Source organism: Trachurus trachurus, assembly GCF_905171665.1.
Source record: "Trachurus trachurus genome assembly, chromosome: 8".
Lineage (NCBI taxonomy): Eukaryota > Metazoa > Chordata > Actinopteri > Carangiformes > Carangidae > Trachurus > Trachurus trachurus.
In genome coordinates this window covers 8,699,671-8,720,914 of record NC_139905.1, presented here as the reverse complement: position 1 = coordinate 8,720,914, position 21,244 = coordinate 8,699,671, and the positions used below count along the sequence as shown (strand labels likewise).

At 41.6% G+C, this 21,244-nt stretch overlaps 3 protein-coding genes across 4 annotated transcripts in view; 2 read left to right on the top strand and 1 right to left on the bottom strand.

Moving 5' to 3' along the window:
- Positions 1-516: 516 nt before the first annotated feature.
- Positions 517-8,285, bottom strand: dcaf7 (ddb1 and cul4 associated factor 7). The gene is made up of 7 exons (XM_083976698.1): positions 7,922-8,285; positions 6,816-6,974; positions 6,226-6,337; positions 6,017-6,135; positions 4,262-4,471; positions 4,023-4,140; positions 517-1,887 (listed from the first exon to the last, which is right to left on the bottom strand). The coding sequence occupies exons 1-7, from the start codon at positions 8,057-8,059 to the stop codon at positions 1,715-1,717; spliced, it is 1,029 nt and encodes a 342-aa protein (XP_083832824.1). The 5' UTR covers positions 8,060-8,285; the 3' UTR covers positions 517-1,714.
- A 1,021-nt stretch (positions 8,286-9,306) lies between these two features.
- Positions 9,307-16,383, top strand: ccdc47 (coiled-coil domain containing 47). Its single transcript, XM_083977951.1, has 13 exons — positions 9,307-9,430; positions 10,669-10,968; positions 11,078-11,179; positions 12,225-12,399; positions 12,922-13,043; positions 13,140-13,205; positions 13,302-13,403; positions 13,758-13,868; positions 14,029-14,114; positions 14,204-14,262; positions 14,390-14,499; positions 14,618-14,785; positions 15,617-16,383. Exons 2-13 carry the CDS (start codon positions 10,678-10,680, stop codon positions 15,695-15,697), a joined length of 1,473 nt encoding a protein of 490 aa, XP_083834077.1. The 5' UTR covers positions 9,307-9,430; positions 10,669-10,677; the 3' UTR covers positions 15,698-16,383.
- Positions 16,384-17,997: 1,614 nt separating this feature from the next.
- The window catches only part of setd1a (SET domain containing 1A, histone lysine methyltransferase), a 28,221-nt gene continuing 24,974 nt past the window's right edge, over positions 17,998-21,244 (top strand). The window contains exons 1-6 of one of the 2 annotated variants that reach the window (XM_083977590.1): positions 17,998-18,216; positions 19,355-19,499; positions 19,586-19,684; positions 19,771-20,041; positions 20,663-20,799; positions 20,988-21,244. In XM_083977590.1, the coding sequence (XP_083833716.1) occupies positions 19,362-19,499; positions 19,586-19,684; positions 19,771-20,041; positions 20,663-20,799; positions 20,988-21,244 (902 nt within the window). In that variant the 5' untranslated portion in view covers positions 17,998-18,216; positions 19,355-19,361. The remainder of the gene's footprint in view (positions 18,217-19,354; positions 19,500-19,585; positions 19,685-19,770; positions 20,042-20,662; positions 20,800-20,987) is intronic. The other variant, XM_083977589.1, reaches the window with a different exon arrangement.

The window sequence follows — 21,244 nt, the reverse complement described above, 5'->3', positions numbered from 1 at the left end:
CGATGCCGCTGATGATCTCCGGGGATTTTCACACACGCAATGACGACAACAGAGACAACAACAAGTCTCTGGAGTTTTTACTCAGTCAGAACGGAGAGAAAAATAAAAGTCAAACTGCTAGGAGCTAATCTTAGTGCAGCTAAGATGACCATTGCAGTGTATTGACCTCTCAGGGCCACCGTACAAAACATTAACCTGATGATTCATCTGTAGTTTTTACTCACTATTAATGCCACTATGTTGCCCATAGGTGTGAAGGTGAGTGGTATTTCACTTATTACTGTGCTGATATCAAAAGTTTTGATCTAAAAATCTACATTTTCTACTTATTTCAAACACTTAATTCTACACTGAACCAATTTATTTTAAGCTTTCTTGCATGGACAGATCATTTTCCTACTGTTAAAGTAATTTCCTCCTTTTTCTTTTTTGTATTTTAAGTAATCGCTTTTAAAGTCTGACGTGACCTTTGGACGTCTTCCACCTTCACAAAATGAACCAGCAACAAGTTTGTTCCTAAGACATGGAGGAATACAATTTATTAGAGCAAATTCAATAATAAACTTTATGAAAAAAGCTACAACATGAACACTTGGCTTACCAACATCGTAAGTTGATATATTTATATGTATGTACAGTGGTGCCTTGTAATGGCATGCTACAAGGACATGACCCTTTAATTATTGAAAACAGGTAAAAGAAGAGGCGGACACAGACGCAGTCAGAAAGTCACTTCACTCTCCTCATTTCACAACTCACTCTAACACAAAAGGAGAGAAGAAAAAAAAAACTGCGGCTTTCCAAGCAACAATCTTCTACAAATAAAAAAAAAGAAGAAGATGAAGAAGAAAGAATTAGGGAGCTGAAAGGCTGAACGACGTTGCTCTGGTAGGTTCTCATGATGACAGGCGGCGCTGTGAAGCCCTCTCCGGTCGCTTTACAATGTCTAAAAATTGCACAGGTCACAGGTTGTTTTCTCTCTTTTTTTTCTCTTTTTAGCCTGAATACAATCATTTGGAGAGAGGATACTGGACGCACACCCATTAAAAATGTTTAATTGCCACAGGTTGTAAATTAGACGACAATATTGATGTTTTTGAGTCAGTAATAAATATGGTACGAGTCCACGAGAAGGCTACGACGACGATAATTAACCAATCAGAGAGAGAGGTCGTTTTTTTTGTCTCAACCTTCACAAAGCAAAACAGATGAAAACGTGACGTCTCTAAACCCCCTTTCATGATAATCTCACATCTGGCTGAAATCACACTGAGTTATAAGTATAAAAATCTGAAGTCAACAACAACAACAGCAGCTCAGAGTTCACAGCTTCGTACAGCCGCTGTGCCGACGTCGAACGCTACCCCCCCCCCGAGTGAGCAAAAAATAAATAAGAGCTGAAACACGTTTAATAGAAGAAGAAATAGAAGAAGAAATAGAAGAATAGAAGAATGAAGTAAAGACATGGGAAGAGAAATGTAAACCAGGTTATTGAGGAGCAGGTGTGATGCTCCAGACATGTTCAGACAGTTCAAGTTGTGACCTCATCCTCGTCCTGACAGCGGTGGGAGGAGGAGGAGGGGGAGAAAAAAATGAAGTCCAGATCTGAAACAACAACGACAACAACAACCCTCCTCCTCCTCCTCCTCCTCCTCCTTATCATCCTCCTCTTCATACGAGTGTCCGTGGTGGTGGTGTTTTTTTTTTTTTTCCTTTAGACACGCAGGATCTCCAGGCAGTTGTTGTAGCAGATGGCGATCCAGTCCGGCTGCGTGGACGCCCACTGCACGTTGTTAATCTCCCCTTCGGCCGTGTAGGCCAGGATGGGATCCTCGATGGCCCGCGGCATCTGCTGGATGTCCCAGATCAGAGCCTGGTGGTCGTCGGCTGAGGGAGGGAGACACACAGAGAGTGATTATTAGGGCTGACCCAAAAAAAATCGAAGCTTCGTTCGTTGCCAAACTTTGGAATAACTTACCAGAAGATATTAAAGATAGTAAAAATGTTGCCCATTTAAAAACAATGTTTAAAAATAATATTTTTGAAAAGTACAGAAGTGAAAATGTTGAGAGCAACAAAGGGAAAAAATTAACTTAATTTTGCAACAAACATGAAGTTTTCTTGTTTGTTTGATTCGGACTGTTTTTTAGCGTATAGGATTGATATGGGATGTGTAATGTAAACTAGGAAATTTAGACCTGTTTTGTTTTTGAGTTGTGAAGGTTTGTGGATATAGAATGGTCGGTGGGGGACGTACTGTGTAGGTATATGTATGTATGTGTGTGGGGTGTATGTATATGCGTCATTCCGATCAGACTGCTTATGGTTTTTTATAATGAAATGAGAAATGAGGGTGCGGCAGCTATAAGCTTTGCTTCAGCCGCAACCCTTTTCGACCAGCGGTATAGTATTTGTTGTTACTACCTTGAATTTGTTTTGTTAAAATTTTGATGCTGTGATCGAAATAAACACTCATTCATTCATTCATTCATGGTAATCGATCATGAAGTCCGTAATCGATTTTTTTTTTCTTTCCTTTTTTCCTTTTTGACACCGGTTCTCATCGGCAATTCACCTATGGCTAAGCCACGCCCCCAAACGCGATGAGCCAATCACAGTGCGCATAGCTAGCCCATACACTCGCACATTCTCTGCCTCCACGTCCATTGAAATGCATTGCAGTTAGTCAGTTTTCATTCGTTTTTATATGTTTTTTCTTGACATTTTAAGTTTAAAATGGTCAAACGGTGTGCATGGGGTGCATGCAACTCCGACACTAGGTATCCCGAGAGGCTGGGCGACGGGGTGTATTTGTTTTTACCTTTTCCCAAGCCACATCTCAACCGAGAGAAATGTCTGCTCTGGATAAAGTTATGCAGTAGACCACAACACCAACTAAATGTGGATAAAATTAACAAGGATGTCTACATCTGTTCTAAGTTAAGTCAACAACTTATTTGAGGCAACATATTGTCAGAGATGTTTAGATGTTAGCCAGCATCACAACTAAGCATAAAGTCCGCTAGCTTAATGCTAACGTATAATGTTTAAGGCTTAGCCATAGGTCAATTGTTACATTAAAATGAGTAGGCGACTTGGCATCCTGGAAACCTGCCTGATTCTTGAGATATGCAGTGTTTATTTGCCATTACTTTCATTATTTACGCAACGATCGCCAGACGTTACGATCGCGCACCCCCCCGGCTGCCGAAGCTTCGATTTTGATCGATTTTATGTCAGCGAAGCTTCGATTATCAAAATATGATAATCGGGACAGCCCTAGTGATTATCAAGAGAAATACTGGAGACAGGAGGAGCAGGGATTGTGGGATTGTTGTCTGCTAAGGTGCCATCGGTCGTATCATTATTACATAATTAATACAATAATAATAATAACAATCATTGGAAAAGTCGACAGAGATTTAATTTATGCCTATAACTGTCCATGAGCTGCACTGGCCCATGTAACACGTACAAGCCCAGATGACACGTGGATCCTTAAGCAACACCACTGCCGTATTTATACTGTTGAGCTATTACAATATTATTTTTCTGTCTTAAAACGGATTACAGTTCCTGAACTTTCTGTACCAGCTTGGCTGCTGCTGTTGTATTACCTATTATAAACCTTCTCTGCCATCTGATGACCTTTAAACTCACTGATCTAATTTTCAAACTTGACTTCCTCAACTATGACGGAGTATTAGGGTCACATTGAGAACTTTTTTCTTTCACAGACTTCGAGAATAAAGTCATAGTTTTATGAGAACAAAAACATAATACGAGGAAAGTTGTTAAAATAAGGCCGTGGAGCATTTTGTGAAGTTGAACTTCAGTATAGGTTTCACAAACAAGAAGATACTTAATCTTTTGGCTCATCAGCACCACATTGTCATCAGTATCAGGACTTCGAAAAGAGTCAAGAAAATGCATCTAATCTGCAGAAAGACCCAGGTGGACTTGGAGGAAATCGCTGCTTTTTTCTCATAAAATTATGACTTTATTCGACAGTGTGTTCTTACCTGCAGTGCAGATGTGACATGAGGAGTGGGGGGCCCAGGCGATGCCGTTGACGCAGGCGCGGTGGTTGTTGAGCCGAGCCACAGGTGTGCACGGGACGCGGACATCCAGGATGACGACCTGTTACACAGAAACATTAATGAATGACTCACAGTTACTGCACGATCTTTGTCCAGAGATCGTTGTAAACTTGTTGATTTGATTTAATTTTACATTCAGAGACTAAACGTGCAAATCTGACCTCCATGCCGTCCATGGCCATCGTGGCAAGGTAGTTGGGGTCCTGCTTGTTCCAGCAGAGGCGGAGCAGCGGGTGGTGCTGGGGGTCTTCATAGATGATGGTGCTGTGTTCCAGGTGCCGCAGGTCGAACATGCGGACGGAGCCGTCAGCTCCCACGGAGGCAAACATGTCTCTCCCTCCTCCTGCACGGCTGAATGCGATGTCGTACACCTGCAGAGAGATATTACAGTTAATTCAGTGAAAGCAGATTTCATTTAACCACTAATCTGTTGATTAAAGCAGAAGTAAGCGGAATATTTATGTTAAAGCAGAAGTGAGTGATCCGGTCGTTTTGGCTAATGCTGCGTTCCAGGCAGGCTTTTGAAACCGTAAATTACAGCTTCAAGTCACAACTTACGATTTTGTAGCGTTTCAGGCAACCCACTCGTGTTTTTCCGACCTGTTTTACCGGTGAAAGTCACTATAACGGCCACTCGTAACTTCCGACCCGTGAACTCGTACCAGATCGAACTGGTACGACTTCACAGGTCGGAAAAACACGAGTTACGGGCTGCCTTGAACGCACCATAACAGTCCTCGTCCCTACGTCACCACATTCACGCGCATCCCTTGGCTGCACACACAGAGAGGACCGCCCCTTTATGCCGTTCTCTCTCCTCATTGGATAAAACTTGTAGGATACGATAAATGTTTTCTCCTCGGCTCAGAGCAGAGCAGAGGGACTGACAGACCCGTGTTTCAGACCAAACACTCTATGTAAGTGATTGCTGTCGGAAGATATAACTATTTAAGACTGATATTAACACAAAAATATCACTTACTTCTGCTTTAATATAAGTCTTAAAGCAGATATCAGCTTCACGGCCGTTTCGGCTAATGCTGCGTTCAAGGCAGGCTTTTGAAACCGTAAGTTACAGCTTCAAGTCACAACTACGACTTGGTAGCGTTCCAGGTAACCCGTAGCTCGTGTTTTTACCATCCTGTTGTCTGTGAAAGTTCCCTATAACGGCCACTCGTAACTTCCGACCCGTGAACTCGTACCAGATCGAACTGGTATGACTTCACAGGAAGGAAAAACACAAAGTACGAGTTTCTTTGAACGCACCATGAGTTAGCAGCCCCCGCCCTTGTCAGGCATCAATTGGTCCTCGTGCTACGTCACCACATTCACGCGCATCCCTTGGCTGCACACACAGCCCTTCATGCCGTTCTCTCTCCTCATTGGATAACACTTGTATCCCACAAGGAAAATTTTCTCCTCGGGTTACAGCAGAGCAGAGTGACGGAGAGACTCGTGTTTAGGCTGAAATACTTCATGTAAGTGATTGCTGACGGAAAATAGGACTATTTAGGACTTATATTAACAAAAACATTCCACTGATATCTGCTTTAAATAGTTATATCTTCCGACGGGAATCACTTAGGCTATATAGAGTGTTTGGTCTGAAACACAGGTCTCTCAGTCCCTCTGCTCTGTTCTGAGCCGAGGAGAAAACTTTCCTTGTATCCTACAACCTTTATCCAATGAGGAGAGAGAACGGCATAAAGGGGCGGTCCTCTCTGTGTGTGCAGCCAAGGGATGCGCGTGAATGTGGTAACGTAGGGACGAGGACCAATAGATCCAAGACGGGGCGGGGACTGCTAACTCCATCGGCTGACAAGACGTTAGCCAAAACGACCGGATCGCTTACTTCTGCTTTAATGACATAAATCCTCTCGCAGCTATGCAGAGTTTCATTACAGACACAAACGGACCTCTTTGTCGTGAGCGATCAGCTGCGTCTTCACGTGTCCAGACACCAGGTTCACGCGTCCCAACACCTGCCCGGTCTCCAGACCCCAGATAGTGCAGGTGGTGTCGATGCTGGAGGTTCCTGCAGCAGAAAAACAACAACAACTACTAAGACACCGACTCAAACAACTAAATCCAAAGTGTAAATCTCACGGACGGTGGGTTTTCTTACCGAGCAGATTGGGGTCGACTTCATTCCAGTCGAAGGAGGTGAGGGGCGCACAGAAATCTGAGTTCTTGTTGTTGTTTAACAAACATTCGAGACGCGTTTCTGTGTCGCTGACCTACAAGACAAGAGCAAAACAATTAAACAACACTGAGTATATTTCTATTCTTGTAAGCCAATGAGACCATGTCGCTGCTGCCAGCGGTCAAGACTGAAGCTTTAAACAAACTACACTTATCTCTTAAACTCTTAATCTCTTCTGAAACTGTAGTTCACATCAAGTTAAAGTTGGAAAAGACAAAACTGTGTGTGTAGAATATGATAAAATGTATAAATTGAGTACTTTAATTGTCACTTTTGCTGTGGAGCAAATTGTACTACAGCCTCCAGCAGCTAGAGAGTATATATACACACACAAGTAAATCAAATCAATTACACGGCTCATGTTCTAGCTAATGAAGGAATGTGTGCAATGCTATCCTTTAAATGGATTTGGAAAAAAACAATTTAGATCTATTACACTGGGGATAAGCTTTGTTAGGCTTCTGCCACAGTGCTCATCACTACTTGACATTATCTCCAGCAGGTTTCCCTACCCTCCAGATACGCAGGTAGTCTCCACTGGTGGCCAGCAGGTCCGGGTAAACCCCCTTGGTGTCGGGGATCCACATGATCTTGGTGGTGGGGTACGGGTGGTCGAAGGTGTTCCTGCAGACGAACTCTGAGCTCTCCTCCTCCAGACCCACCAGCTGAACCTGTGCAGTGGGAAACACAATATCTGTTATTACCTACCACATCTGGACAACTGGAAACAACATTAGTTTATATATTGTATCATAAACTATGTTCTATGTATTGTTTATTCTGTATAGATGACATTGTATATGACTATTTTTATTGTATTGGAGCCTAGGGCGTCTGATTTTATGTTCTATGTAATGGACTACAGATGGAAATTAGCTTTCTGCTAAATCTGGTACATGCATCTTTACATTATTATGTTTAATGTCCGTGTTCACTGTGTCCCTACTAAACTAAAAAATAAAATATAGAAAGGTGCCAATGAAAGCAATAAATCAGAGGTCTTCAACAGGGGGTCTGTGCAATTTTTGGGTTGTTTATACATAACATAAAATAAATGTGGAAACTAAAATATAGCTATTATCTTTTCGTTTCCACATTTATGTTATGTTTGAATAGCTTGTCTGCATGATTATCGTGCAGCTGACAGACATTGTTGATATTGGCATTGGTATCAGTGAACAAGGTGTGTTTATAAATGGCACCCTGCTCACTGTACCTTGTACACATTTAGAAGAAACATTAATATATGAGCCTGTGTATTGTTTGAATAGCTTAGTATTGAATGCACAATAACAAGCTATGTTTATACATGGTACTGGACCCAGTTTATTATAATACAGGTTTTTTTTAAATATAGAAAAGGTCCCTGCTCCATCTCTCCGTCAGTTTTGGGTTCCTTGACCTAAAAAACGTTGAAGACCTCTGCAATAAATCATAAATTATGCATCCTGTATGTTTGCACAGGAATATTAAAAAACTGGAGCGTGTAAAGAGAAAGAAAACAAAACTGTGATATTGTGCTTTGATGCTGCGCAGGGCGACTAGCAGTAGCATTAGCATTAGCTCGTATTTAGCCATCTAGCTAATAAATAACCATATTCACACTCGCCTTACGCACCTTGTTGTTGTATTCCTCCACAAAGCTTCCCAGCGCCAGCCGAAAGCGTTTGTCCGGTCGGACGCTCCAGTTCATGGCGTACACCGTCCATGGCGCCTCGTATTTGTAGATTTCTTTTCTTTTGCCGTGAAGCGACATCCTCCAGAACTGCAGCTAGCGCGCTAGCGTCGACGGCTAACTACGGAATAAGTAAGTCTTAAACGCGAACTATCACCAAGTTTTTTTGACTTACAATGGCGAATGTCCGCATATGTCGTGCCGGGGACCATTTAAGTAAGAAAATCTTGTTTAAGACCAAGATTTCTCGGCACTTTACTTAACAAAGAGTGGCATTGCTCCGTTACGATTTGTCGAACATGTCAAGGTAAACAGACTGAGAGCGACTTCCGGTTGCTTTCCACAAAATAAAATTATTTTCCTAAAAGTATTTTTGTTTTTAAATTAAAATGTAGGTCGTCAAAAATCATAGACTGTAGGTCAAAATGCATAATTATATTTTGTAAATGTGAAAAACAATCTTCATCTATCTTTATCTATTTTTTAATGCTTTCCTCTGTTTCCACCCAACATCAATCTGTTTATGCTGAAGTTCAGACTCAATAATTATATCTCTGTCTGTAAAATAAAAGCAGATAATAGGATTAAAAACAAGCAAACAGCAACAACAAAAAACACACAAGTCATTCATTACGAATTTATTCAGTGTCCATTCAGAACATAGACTGTATGATTCAAAAGCACTTTCACCAAATGTGTTATCATAAAACAAGACAGTAAATTATAGCTCTTGCTGCCAACCAGCCAGGGCAACATGAAAACAGTTATCAACAACACAATTGCTAATTAACTACTAATTAATTAGTGAGGTCAAGAAGAGTCCAATTCACATTATTTTTTGCCCTCTAGTGATCACAGTGCGAAACTAAAACAACTATGTGGGTTGAGTTTTATTTTTAAGAGTTTCACCGGGAAGTATAATTTTGCCATTGTGTCTAACTTGTTGTAGTTACTCAACGCTGCCACTAGAGAGAGGGAATCCCAATTATTTCAACAATAAACCCACGTTTTGACTAAAAGGTAGAAACTTTACATAAAATCGCAACTCTTTGTGATTCTAATGTTGTGACCATATTAAACTATGGCAAAAAGTTATAGCTACACACTGTGACCAGGTGGCCAAGTCTCAAAATAATTACACATTTGGTAACCGTTGAGTCATCTAACATAAAAATAGTGTATTACTGTACATTAGCTCTATGGTAAAGACAAACATAATTAGCATTGAGTTTTTTTCCGGTGTGAAACTTTCAAAATAAAATAGTAAAGTTGTAAAAGTGAAGTGAAAGCGGGTCAGATACTGGTCACGTGATTTCCCTCCTGTCGCGATACTTTTACTTTGAAGGGTCGACACCCGTGTCGAGTAGTAGTGGTCTCTCCTCCCGTCTAAAAGGACAGTTCAGGTCACTCAAGCTCAGCTACACTTACGTTTATTGTCAGTTTCTCCTCAAGGTGAGTTTAATACGTTCATTGTTGTTCATTCGTGTGTGTGTTTTTCTCAAATATGACCCACTTTCGGAGTTGTGTCACAGAGGAAACAGTCTCCCGTGGCTGCTCGCAACAAGGTGCCATGCTAGTTAGCATGCTAACGGTTAGCATGCTAATGCCAGATTAGCTAAACGGCCAATAATAATACAGTGTGTGAGCGCTGGGGGATGGGTCGGGTTTCTCTGATATGATTACGGCTCGTAGTTTAATCCTTTACATGTGTCATTAGGTAGGTACACGTTGGTGTTAGTTTTGAACTGAAGAAAACTGCTGAAGAAAACGCAGTTAAGACAAGACGCGGCTCGTTGAGCTAACTTAAAGGTTTGTGGTTGAATATTTAACCGGATTGAGCCACTCACGGTGCCGCTGCTCGAGTCTGAGCTGAGCTGAGCCCTGTGCCAGCAGCTGTACGGTGCCACGCTCAGTCACTACGTGTTTTATTTTGATTTGGTGTGTAGTTCTCCAACCACGGTGACAGTGTGACAGTGCTTGTCATCACCCAGACAAGGTGTAGACCTGAACCCGTGGGTGGCAGCACACAAGCAGAGCTGCCTCATTTCCTTTCCAGTTCCTTTTACTATCATATGTATACGCTTGTATTTTATAGTTTCTGTAAATTCAGTGAGCTATTATTTTAGCTTTTCTTTTTCTTCTCTCTCTCTTCTTTTTGTTTTGGGCATGTGGAGGTTTTTGCTACAACAGTGTTTCGTTGTAAATGCACAAAGACAATAAAGATCTTAATCTTCCTTAGTCATTGTTTTCTGGTTAGTCTCGGTCTGTAGGGGATCTCGGTGTCTTTGGGGGTCAGTCACGTGAACACCCACTGTGGGAGCAGGGACAAGCAGGTTACTGTGTTGTACTAGGGAACCAGACTATTTCAAAGGCTGTTTTTGAAGTGATTAATGGTATTGTATTGAAATTGCACCATGAAACCTTTCCCAAGTAGTATCCTGAAGTCATTGTCGTGCTGAGGAAATCCGTTGCAACATCTACTAACTAGTTGCCACATGTCTGATTTGACTCTTTCACCCTTCTTGACTTCCTGTTTTTCATTTCCATACTATTGTCTACAACATGTTTTGTCTAAGTTAACCTTCTGTGACTTCTTTGACCTTCCCTGTCGCCTCTTCAACCACACCTGTTTTCATGTTTTGGTGTCGTTCTCACTCTGCTTTTCCACCCCCACTCCCACCCCCCTGTAGGTCCCCACCATGCGTAGTGCGTATCTCCTCCTGATACCGGCGCTGCTGCTCTTCCTGGCCTTCCCCGTCTCCAGGGGCCGTTACAATGACGACTTTGACGATGGTGAGGACCTGGCCGACTTCGACGACAATGACTTTGCTGAGTTTGAGGACATGAACGACGATCCGGCCGCTGAGACAGAAACCGCCCCTCCGCCGCGCGCCTCGTCATCCTCGCAGCCCGAAGAGGATGAGGACGAGGATGAAGCCACTGTGGAGCTGGAGGACGGCCAAGACGGTTTTGAGGACTCAGAGACACAAGTACGTGGACTTACATCACTGTTTATATCTTAATTCTCAGTAGTGTTTCAATTATTAGTGGTATTTTATCTATTTATATAAAATCCGTAACAACTTATTGTCTCCACAGGATCAAGATATTTACAGCAAATATGACCAGGAGGAGTTTGAAGGGATTGGAGACATGGACAAGCCGGGCCACTCCATGAAGGACCCCCTCATAATCCACACGGTAAAGCAGGCTTATTGCGGAAATCTTCTCAGAAGCCACTATCGCATGCCGTCCTCCGCTGATTTCAATCTGTCTGCACTCTGAATGTGTGCAGGGTCTCTGCTGCCTGCAGTGCACACAGCGTTTTCCTGTGTCGAAGGCTACGTTCATACTGCAGTTACAAGTGACCTGAATCCGATTTTTTTTTTTGCTCAAATGTGTGACCCATATGCGATTTGCTTTTGAAGGTGTGAACAGCACAAGTCGCATTGAATCTGACATTTCGAATCAGAATCAGGCCACTTCCATATGTGGTACTGAATTAGATTCAGATTTATTTTCCAATGCGACCCCAGTGTGAACAGCTAAGGCGGATTTGATGCGACTTTTATGTCACTTTACAATGTTTACTCTAGGTTTTGTTTGAAGAAACAGCGGCAGGACCACACATACACACACAGCAATAAAAAAAACGGCTCGACATGACAAAAAAAGATAACACAAACACACAGAGCAATAAATAACCTAAAATGATATAAATACAAAGTGAAAGTGTACAGCCTAACAAATGGCATTGTGCATCTCGATGGCAGCAGGAATGAAGGGTTTCCTGAATCTCTCTGTTCTGCAGGTCAGGGAGATTTGCATCTCAAGGTCTGATCGTCAGGCAGGAGAAGTGAATTAACATGAGACTTACAACTGAATTATCAAGAGGCAGGGGAAAAGCCAAATGTACAGAGAAACAAAGACAGAGACGAGAAGGTAGCACCCATAATACATGTGAATGGCAAAGATCAGTAGGGTAGACCAATGGGGTGCGGAGTCAGAGACACTCAGGTGTAGGGTTTTGCTCTCTTCACTACACCAGATGGATATTTTCTTCCACAGCAGCCATTAAAATGCTTTGAAACTATGCACAATATAAGCAGATAGATGGAGCAGGATTCACAGCATTGAAACTCAACAGAGGCAAAACTGAAACTGTCACCAACTGACTCATTTAAGGCAAAGTTAGCGTCCAGTCCCTCTGTTACTGACGACCACCTGTTGTTTTGTCTCTGTACAGGTTCCTGCACATCTGCAGAACAGCTGGGAGAGCTACTACATGGAGATCCTGATGGTGACCGGCCTGTTGGCCTACATCATGAACTACATCATCGGCAAGAACAAAAACAGCCGCCTCGCCCACGCCTGGTTCAACTCGCACAGAGAACTTCTAGAGAGCAACTTCGCACTAGTGGGTGAGTTCCTCCAGCCTCTGTGTCGTCTGTTGTTTCAGTTTGTTTCAGCTTTTAATGATAATAATAATAACTTTATTTATATAGCACCTTTAAAAACACAAGTTTACAAAGTGCTTCACAAAACAATATAGAAGAGACAAGTGGACCGCCCAAGCAATACAGCAGCACAGGCAATACAAGAACAAATTGAGACCAGGAGGATTAGAGTGCAGGATGCAGTTAGAAATAAATAAAATGGGGGTATACATTAAAAAAATAAAATAAAATTAGATACAATAAGATAAGATGGAGATGGGATAAAAGAGTTAAAAACTGAAGAAAGTGTAAGTAAAACAAAGAGCATCTGAGTAAAACTGTGAGATAAAATAGATCATAGGATGACATCACATAAAGGCAAGTCTGTAAAAGTGTTAAGAAGTGATTTAAAAGCCGACACTGAGTGGCCGACACTTAATGTGTGTGTGTGTGTGTGTGTGCGACATGGATCTCTTGTTAACTGTCAGTTACTTGTTGTATGTGAAGGTGACGACGGCACCAGTAAAGAAGCAGTGAGCACAGGGAAGCTGAATCAGGAGAACGAACACATCTACAACCTGTGGTGCTCCGGACGTGTGTGCTGTGAAGGCATGCTGATCCAACTCAAGGTACGTGTGCATGTACACAATAATGTGTTTATAATTATGTTGGGTGTGTTTTATGTTTGAATGCACAGTAATGTGAAATATTTACTTCTCCTCCAGTTTCTGAAGAGACAGGACCTGCTGAATGTTCTGGCCAGGATGATGAGGCCAGCCTGTGACCAAGTGGTACGTACCTGTCACATAGCAACTACAAGTCAAGTGTTGCAGCTGCAGTATATTTTTCTAACCTCCATCATCTGTCTGTTGTTTTTTTTTATTTAGCAAATCAAAGTGACTCTTAATGAGGAGGACATGGATACTTTTGTGTTTGCTGTGGGCACTAAGAAGGCAATGGCCAGGCTTCAGAAGGAGATGCAGGACTTGGTAAATATTCTCCACAACTGCAGCTATATTAAAGAGGAACTGTGCAGGAAATGTATCTTAACTATGCTACATTTTTACCTTAATTAATTAAACAGCTTTGGAGTAATTGTGATGGTTTAAGAAATGGCTATACACGTCGTAACATCCTTTATGAGATATAACGTTATGTACCGCTCTATAGATTGATTTTGTGCCGGCTTCATTGTAAACAAATGCACATGGCCGAGAGGAGGGTTAGCAAAACAGCGGAAAAGCGACCGGACTTGCATAGTTCCTCTTTAAACAGTTTACTTTCTACACATAGAGACTTTATGTTTATGTATTTCTGATCTTTTACTCTCCTTTCTGTGACAGAGTGAGTTCTGCGGTGACAAGCCGAAGTCTGGTTCCAAGTTTGGGCTCCCAGAGTCTCTGACTATTCTTAGTGAGATGGGCGAGGTCACAGATGGGGTGATGGACAACAAGGTGAAGTTCAAAGGCATCATCACACAGTATTGTTATAAAAAAGTATCCACAAACTCTTGAGCATGGTCTCTAGATGTAGGTGTTAAAAACCTTGCTCTCTTTATTGCAGCACTCTCATCATCACAACCTTCTTCATTTTTATTCTTTTTTTTTTTTTTAGATGGTACATTATATCACCAACCATGCTGACAAGATCGAGTCCATCCATTTCTCGGACCAATTTTCTGGTCCAAAAGTTATGCAAGAGTAAGTAAAGAATTTATCTTTTTGTCTTTTCTAATCTCTAATTTTCGTATTTTACACGAGGTGTTAATATTTCCTTTCTCCTCTCTCAGGGAGGGTCAGCCCTTAAAGCTGCCTGAGACCAAGAAGACGCTGCTGTTTACATTTAATGGTGAGAATTTTGTCTGTTCTCTTATCCTGCAAGTTTTGAGTGCATTTTATGTATGCTAAATGTGTGTGTTTATGTCTGTTTGTGTGTGTGTGTGTGTGTGTGTGTGTGTGTGTGTGTGTGTGTGTAGTGCCTGGCATGGGCAACACTTCTCCCAAAGACATGGACTCTCTGCTTCCTCTCATGAACATGGTGATCTACAGCATCGACAAGGTCAAGAAGCTCCGCCTCAACAGAGAGGTGAGTCACCTGCACCCGGGAGGTCGGGTCGCTGCCTGGTCACTTATTTGGAGGTTTCAGATTGATTGAAGTCTGAAGTACAGCGATGAGTCAACTTTTATCCTCTCTGTCCATTTAGGGCAAACAGAAAGCCGACAGAAACCGCGCCCGCGTGGAGGAGAACTTCCTGAAGCAGACTCACGCTCAGCGCCAGGAGGCCGCCCAGACTCGCCGCGAGGAGAAGAAGAGAGCGGAGAAGGAGAGGATCATGAACGAGGAGGATCCCGAGAGACAACGTCGTCTGGAGGTACGAAACGGGAAATTACACATTCAAACCCCCCCAAAAAAAAGACATTTATGGGAATAATCTGACATTAGATGGAGATAACAGAACTGCCCAAGATACCCGGCCTTTATTGGAGGAAGGCTTTTATTTGAGAGAGGCTTTTATTTCTAATTCCCTCCGTTAATTTTTACACATTAGCGACAAAAGCTCATCGTTCATTAGCTAGGATGAGGTCATCTTCACCCCAGTCAGTTTTAACAGACTGTCCACAATCTTTTAAAGACTTTCTGATCATATCTTTATCATGTTTGTCCCAGACAGTGGATTTCTTTATTTTATTTTTTGACCTAGCCTGCGTTTGGGGCCAGCCTTTATTTTTAACATAATCTTACACTGTTGTTTATGACTACTGTAGCCATGCACGACACGTATGTATGTGTACGCACATATGTTCGTATATGTGCATATGCTACATGCATTTGTGTGAGTATGTGATGATAATGCTTGTTTTTCTTGTTTCTTGTACATGCATTCTTTTTGTTTTTGTCTCTGCTCTGTGAAGCACTTTGGATGACTGTTACAGGTCTTTTAATTGTGCTATATAAATAAAAGTGAACTTGAACTTTATTTGTTTGTGTGAACAACACCATTATATGAGACCCAGCTGTTAATTGAGGATATACGATAGCTTACCTAGCATGGGTCTGTCCAAATGTTACACTCTGTCTACCAGCATCTCTAAATATAAAGTACATTGTCATATTGTTTTTTTGTAGGATGTTAAGCAAAACATGAAGATCTCTAAGTTAAGTTTTGTGTCTCAAACATTGTTATTTTTTTTTTGTCTTGCAGGAAGCAGCTCAGAGACGTGAGCAGAAGAAGATCGAGAAGAAGCAGATGAAGATGAAGCAGATCAAAGTGAAAGCCATGTAAAACACTACCACAGCGATTAGAGGATACAAAGCACAGGTGAAAGCAGCGCTCGGTTCAGTTTGCTCCAGCTCCAGCTTCTCTCCACCACAGCTCCGGCTCACGGTCGCTCCAGCTCCAAAACTGACATCCTGTGACTCTGGGTGTGTCCAGCTTTGCCGTCTGTGTCACCACCTGCTCCATTCGGTGTGGCTGAACCTTATTGACTGAGTGAACTGTCTGTGTCAAACATGAGAGGGACTTTTTTTTAACCATCGAATCTGTCAATACAATTCATGTCACGTCATATTTGTATATTTTTCCTGTCTGAGTCTATCTGCTCTGAATGAATTAAAGCTGTGCAGCTCAGTGAGCTTTTTAAACTTAAATCTGCTGGGAAGGAACACACTATGTGGTGGCAATGAGCCACGTCTAAAATGAATGAAAATATTGCTGTTTCATTGGAAATTTATTAGCATTAATATAATCTTAAATGATAATATCAAGGAAATTTTATCTTTTATCTGCTACGACTTTGGTTTCATGCAGGCTGTTTCTAATGAATATCTGAGCAAACCTAATAAAGTGCACTGGAGTCCTCTGGGAAAACTGCGTCTGTCGTAAATGGTCAATTTCATGTAATTGAGTTATTTTACGAAGCAGTTGGTGATTCCTGATGGTTGTAAAAGGAAACATCTTTCGTGTGTGAGTCATAAAATACAAGTGTACAACATAGAAACTGATCCACTGTCCTCTCGGTCTTAGTAGTTATGGGAGTGAGGGTCTATAACAGGCTTCAGAATGGGTGAGGCTTAATGCTAAATTTATCTTATAGATTGTGTCAGCAGTCTCTGGACTAGATTTAGTTACATCAGTGTGGTCGTCGTCTCTTCACAAGCTGAAATAGATAATAACCCCCGTTTGGTCAGAAGCCTTTTATAGTGTAAGGTTGATGTGATGAAGCCTGTGATCTCCATTTGAAATATAATACATTTATTTTTCTTTTATTCGCAGTATCTTAAAACATTAAATCTGTGAAAGATAAGAGTAAATATGGTCTTTCGATGTTTTCAAGGAATTTAATGAACTCGAAGAACACAAATGTATCTTTTATCTCTGTTTCTGTTTGGCCAAACTCCAGTTAAATAAAAGAGGAGGACATAATGATAGAAACACTTATCAGCATACATAATAACAGGTTCATAATTGATTATGACCTAATAAGTAAATTTTTACATATACCGTATACTGCCAATTGCACAACATCTGTTATCATCTAATTTCCTACAGTTAACCGTAGAGCAAACTGCTGCAATGCAAAGTTGTTAAAAGTAGCATTAAATTATAATATTCATAAAGACAAAACTTACTGTCACTGTTTTTTCAAAGTACTTTAGTTTAACATATGTGTTCCTAATAAATTGGTATCTGAGGACAATTTGACCCGTATGTCAGTGACAATTCAGTACGCTCAATTTATCTTTCTTTAATAACACATTTATTGTTTATATAGAACTTCACCACTCTCTACCTTGCTGTGATTTTATGAAATAATATAATAAATAGAAAACATTGCCACATTTTGAAATAAAGAGTTTTCTTGTGGAACCTAGTTGTTCCATATGTTATCACAGCTTCTTATTTTTTTTTAGGTTACTGCTTTTATGGATATATTTCTTATTTTCTGGTTAGTTCCTGGATGCTCTCCAGAATAGATCATACATATAAAACGTGCGATAACTCAGTCAGCTACATTAAAATACTGTTTATGTATAAGCACTTTTTCTGAATGATGAATAATACTTTAGGTGCATTTTGTTGATAATAGATTTCAATGCAGAAAGCCTTACAATAATCATGTCTTGTCCGTTTTAATAATTAGAATATAGATATTAATTATTAATGTCTATGATGATGATATAAATAATTGTTATGTCTGCTCCTTTTTAGATATTCAGACGATTTAATATTTGGTTTATAAAAAGTGATCGTATATTATTTCGAGTTGGCTGAGTTACCACAGATCGGCCTTTAGGGGGCGCTTAATCACTTTCCGTTGCTTGGGTTTGCATGCCGCAGATTCGAACATATTTTTATAAATCTATTTAAATTGAACTATTAATATACGATGGTTGTTTTATTTGTTTTAAAATATTATATATTTTTTATTATTATATTTTTTGAACTGTTCTGTCGGCCTGTAACTATTTTCTACAGTAACCTCTGTTGAAGAAAGTGCCGGTCAGAAATCTCAGGTTGCATTCACATACACTGATGGAGAACAGGCGAGGCTTTCAGGTTGGTTTACGCGATGGCCGCTCTCTCATCAATATTGGGGGTTTTTAACGTGAAAACAATGGCTTCGTCGCTCGGAAAAGGCGTGTTGGTGTCTTTACTAACTACCGGAATGATAGCGGCATCGCTGTAGCTGGACGCTTTTGCTCTAACGCAAACGGCGGAGGTGTCCCGTCTCTGTTAGCGGGGGACTCAGTGTTTTTCTTGTTCGTCTCTCCCGGGGCCTGTGTGGCCGCGGCTACTTTCGGGTGAGCGGGCTGTAGCTTCTTTTCCAAGAGGTGGGGTCTTGATTGACTTTGAGGAAAAAACACGGAGGGGGCCACGCAAGTCGATCGAGCCGCGAGGAGAGGGATGCATAACACGAATGCGACTCATAAAGATATAATCGACGGGGACCGCAGATCAGAGTTTTGATCCCTAACTTGGTTGTTCGCGCTAGTTAGCATTAGCATTAGCCAACGGTAGCGTCAACTTGGCTCTGGCTAAAAACTAAACCGAGGTGGCACAAGTAATTAAACATGTTTTACACGCGGTATCTAATGTTGAAAAGCTATCGATTACGTTTGCTGTAACCGGGTGATTCAGAACCAGAGGTAAACGAGCGTGTAACGTGAAATTGCGTGTGGACGTTGGTAAACGGTTGCTTTGCAGGTTGCTAGCAGCTAAACTAACTGGCCAGTGACGTAACGCTGCACATTGTTTTGACAGCACGCAGCATCCAACCGAAGATAATTATCCCCGTTTAATTGATTTTTTTTCTTCGACCACCTTGAAAATAATAATAACCAGATAACTCGTCGTAGAAGTTGATGTTTTTAGCTAAATGATGTGACGCAGCTAACCGTTTTGTTAATGATAACAGGGCTGCAGACTGCCCCTGAATGGGGGCATTTTCCCCCCTAAAATTTGAGTGTGCATTTAAAACATTTCATCTACTTGCACAATGTGCACCCGGTAAATATGCAGGGTTTTTTTTTTTTTTTAAACACTGGTGAAATGTGGAAGGGGCGACTCAGAGAATCTGGAGTCTGTCATCACAGGTGGCAGCCAGGCCAATGTGTGTGAGGATCATGAATGAAAAGGAAATGTGAATATTTGCTTTGCGAGTCGATTTATGGTGTTCGCCCCTAAATTTTCCTTGGATTTTAAGTTAGAGGCCACTGTGCACCTTGAAAAAAAGTTAGTCCGGAGCCCTGGATATCATATAAAGTGCCTAATGCTGTCGGTCAAAACACACTTTATACGTAATTACTGCAGTATTTGAGATCATCGTAGCTTTACATATCCGATTTGTTGAAGCCTTGACCCCAGTGGTGATTGTGTTTTGTTATGTAACAGCAGCTGCTGACCTGTGTAAGAACCATGTTTTTTCTTGTTGACATCCAGTTGTAGGATGGATCCAGACAGTGGGGTCGAATCACAAAAAGCTGTCAGTTTGCAGTGGAAGAGCTACAAACTCGTCCAGGACCCTGCCATTAGACGAGTTGCACAGAAAATCTACAGATATGATGGAGTGCATTTCAGTGTACCAGTGAGTTGATTATCCACCTTTTCTTTACATATTTATTGATGCGTTATTGCTGTGGCTGAAAATTGCAAACCTGTGTAATTACCTAGGACTCTGGGTTTCCACCTGTGGGTGAACTGCGGGATCCCAGACCCCGGAGGCTATGGTCCAGGTATACAGAACTGTCCCTGCCAGTGCCGAAGTTTAAGGTAAGAATAGCCAGTCTACATATCCCAGCTGCTGCATTTCTGTGACTATCTAGACTTCCCCCTGATCTTCTCATTCTCCATCACAGCTTGATGAGTTCTACGTGGGTCCCATACCCCTCAAAGAGGTGACCTTCGCCAGGCTCAATGACAACATCAAGGAGCCCTTCTTGGCAGAAATGTGTGCCAAGTTCGGAGAGGTGGAAGAGATGGAAATCCTGTTTCACCCCAAAACCAGGAAGCACTTGGGCCTGGCCAGGGTGTTGTTCACCAGCACCAGAGGAGCCAAGGACACAGTCAAGCAACTGCACAATACCTCTGTCATGGGCAACATCATTCATGCCCAACTGGATATCAAGGGTAAGCTGATACACTTTGAGGTATATGTGAGTTGTAAGATATTGGTTATAACTGCAATGCAAGGACGGGTTCTGATTTTTCAATGTATGATGGTGATTTACATTTAAGAACTATGTTTATGTCCATCCAAAGTTTAATGAAACACGCTGACCTGTTTACACAAATTACAATATTACATAACTCGGCTTTAATATGAATTTGCGAAGTGCAGAGTGTACAGAAGGTGCACAATGCTCTTGATTTGTTTTGGTAATAACTGAACTTTTAATCTACCTGGAACTACCTGCACAAAATCCATAAAGTGAAAAACCCCTAGGAGATATGAGCGCTAGTTGTTTAAAGTTTCATTGAACAAGCAAAAGGAAGTTTGAGGGAAAATAGTGAAAATGTTTAAGAATGATTTGCAATCCCTGTAAACTTTGGTTGAAATCCTGCCACAAGTTTGCAATCCTATTTACAAAAAACACTCTTTTAATGGTTATCAAGCCTAGTGAAGTTTGTGTTATGTTCGTGTGTATGTTTCTGCTTTAAATTAATGCAGTTGCATGTATGATGATCTCATTTTGCAGCCTTTTTTTTTTTTTTTTTTTAATCTTTCTGTGACTTTTGTTTCTTATCCAGGCCAGCAGAGGCAGAAGTATTATGACCTGATAGTAAACGGGTCCTACACTCCTCAGACGGTGCCTCTGGGAGGAAAGGCTTTGACGGACAGGCTCCCGCCTCAGGCCCCAGCGCAGCCGCAGCCGCAGCCTGACACGGTACTTTATAACTGTCGCTTCAAATATTTAATGATCATTTTAATATTTAATCTGCGAATAGAAATTAGGATCCGTTTGAACGTCAGCACGATGATAATTACTTGCACTCCTCTGTGAGAAGTCGTTATAGAGCGAGCAAAGACAGTTGATTTACAAATTTCTAATATATTTGGCGTCTTTCTGCACAGTCATCAGAAATCCGGCGGAGGCTCTCCAGTGAGCTTGCAGTTCTGGCAGCCGGGGTTCAGGCCCTCACATCAGGAAGTATTACCCCTTGCTCTGCGGACACTGGCTTCAGTGAACCGCGTCTGGACACGCCCCCCTCCTCCATGGCCGGTCCCTACACCCCAGGCTCCTCTGCTTCGTCACAGGGCGGTGGAGGAACGCCATACAACTCCAGGTCTGGGACTCCTTTCTCACAAGACACAAACTACACAGGCGGCAG

Excerpts from the sequence above, each read along its gene's own strand:
- dcaf7 (XM_083976698.1), bottom strand. The coding sequence starts at position 8,059 with ATGTCGCTTCACGGCAAAAGAAAAGAAATCTACAAATACGAGGCGCCA. Across the intron at positions 6,338-6,815 it reads ACTACCTGCGTATCTGGAGG|GTCAGCGACACAGAAACGCG; the intron begins GTAGGGAAACCT and ends CTTGTCTTGTAG. Across the intron at positions 1,888-4,022 it reads ATGTCACATCTGCACTGCAG|CCGACGACCACCAGGCTCTG; the intron begins GTAAGAACACAC and ends TCCCTCCCTCAG.
- ccdc47 (XM_083977951.1), top strand. The coding sequence starts at position 10,678 with ATGCGTAGTGCGTATCTCCTCCTGATACCGGCGCTGCTGCTCTTCCTG. Across the intron at positions 13,044-13,139 it reads GCATGCTGATCCAACTCAAG|TTTCTGAAGAGACAGGACCT; the intron begins GTACGTGTGCAT and ends CTTCTCCTCCAG. Across the intron at positions 14,500-14,617 it reads AGCTCCGCCTCAACAGAGAG|GGCAAACAGAAAGCCGACAG; the intron begins GTGAGTCACCTG and ends CTGTCCATTTAG.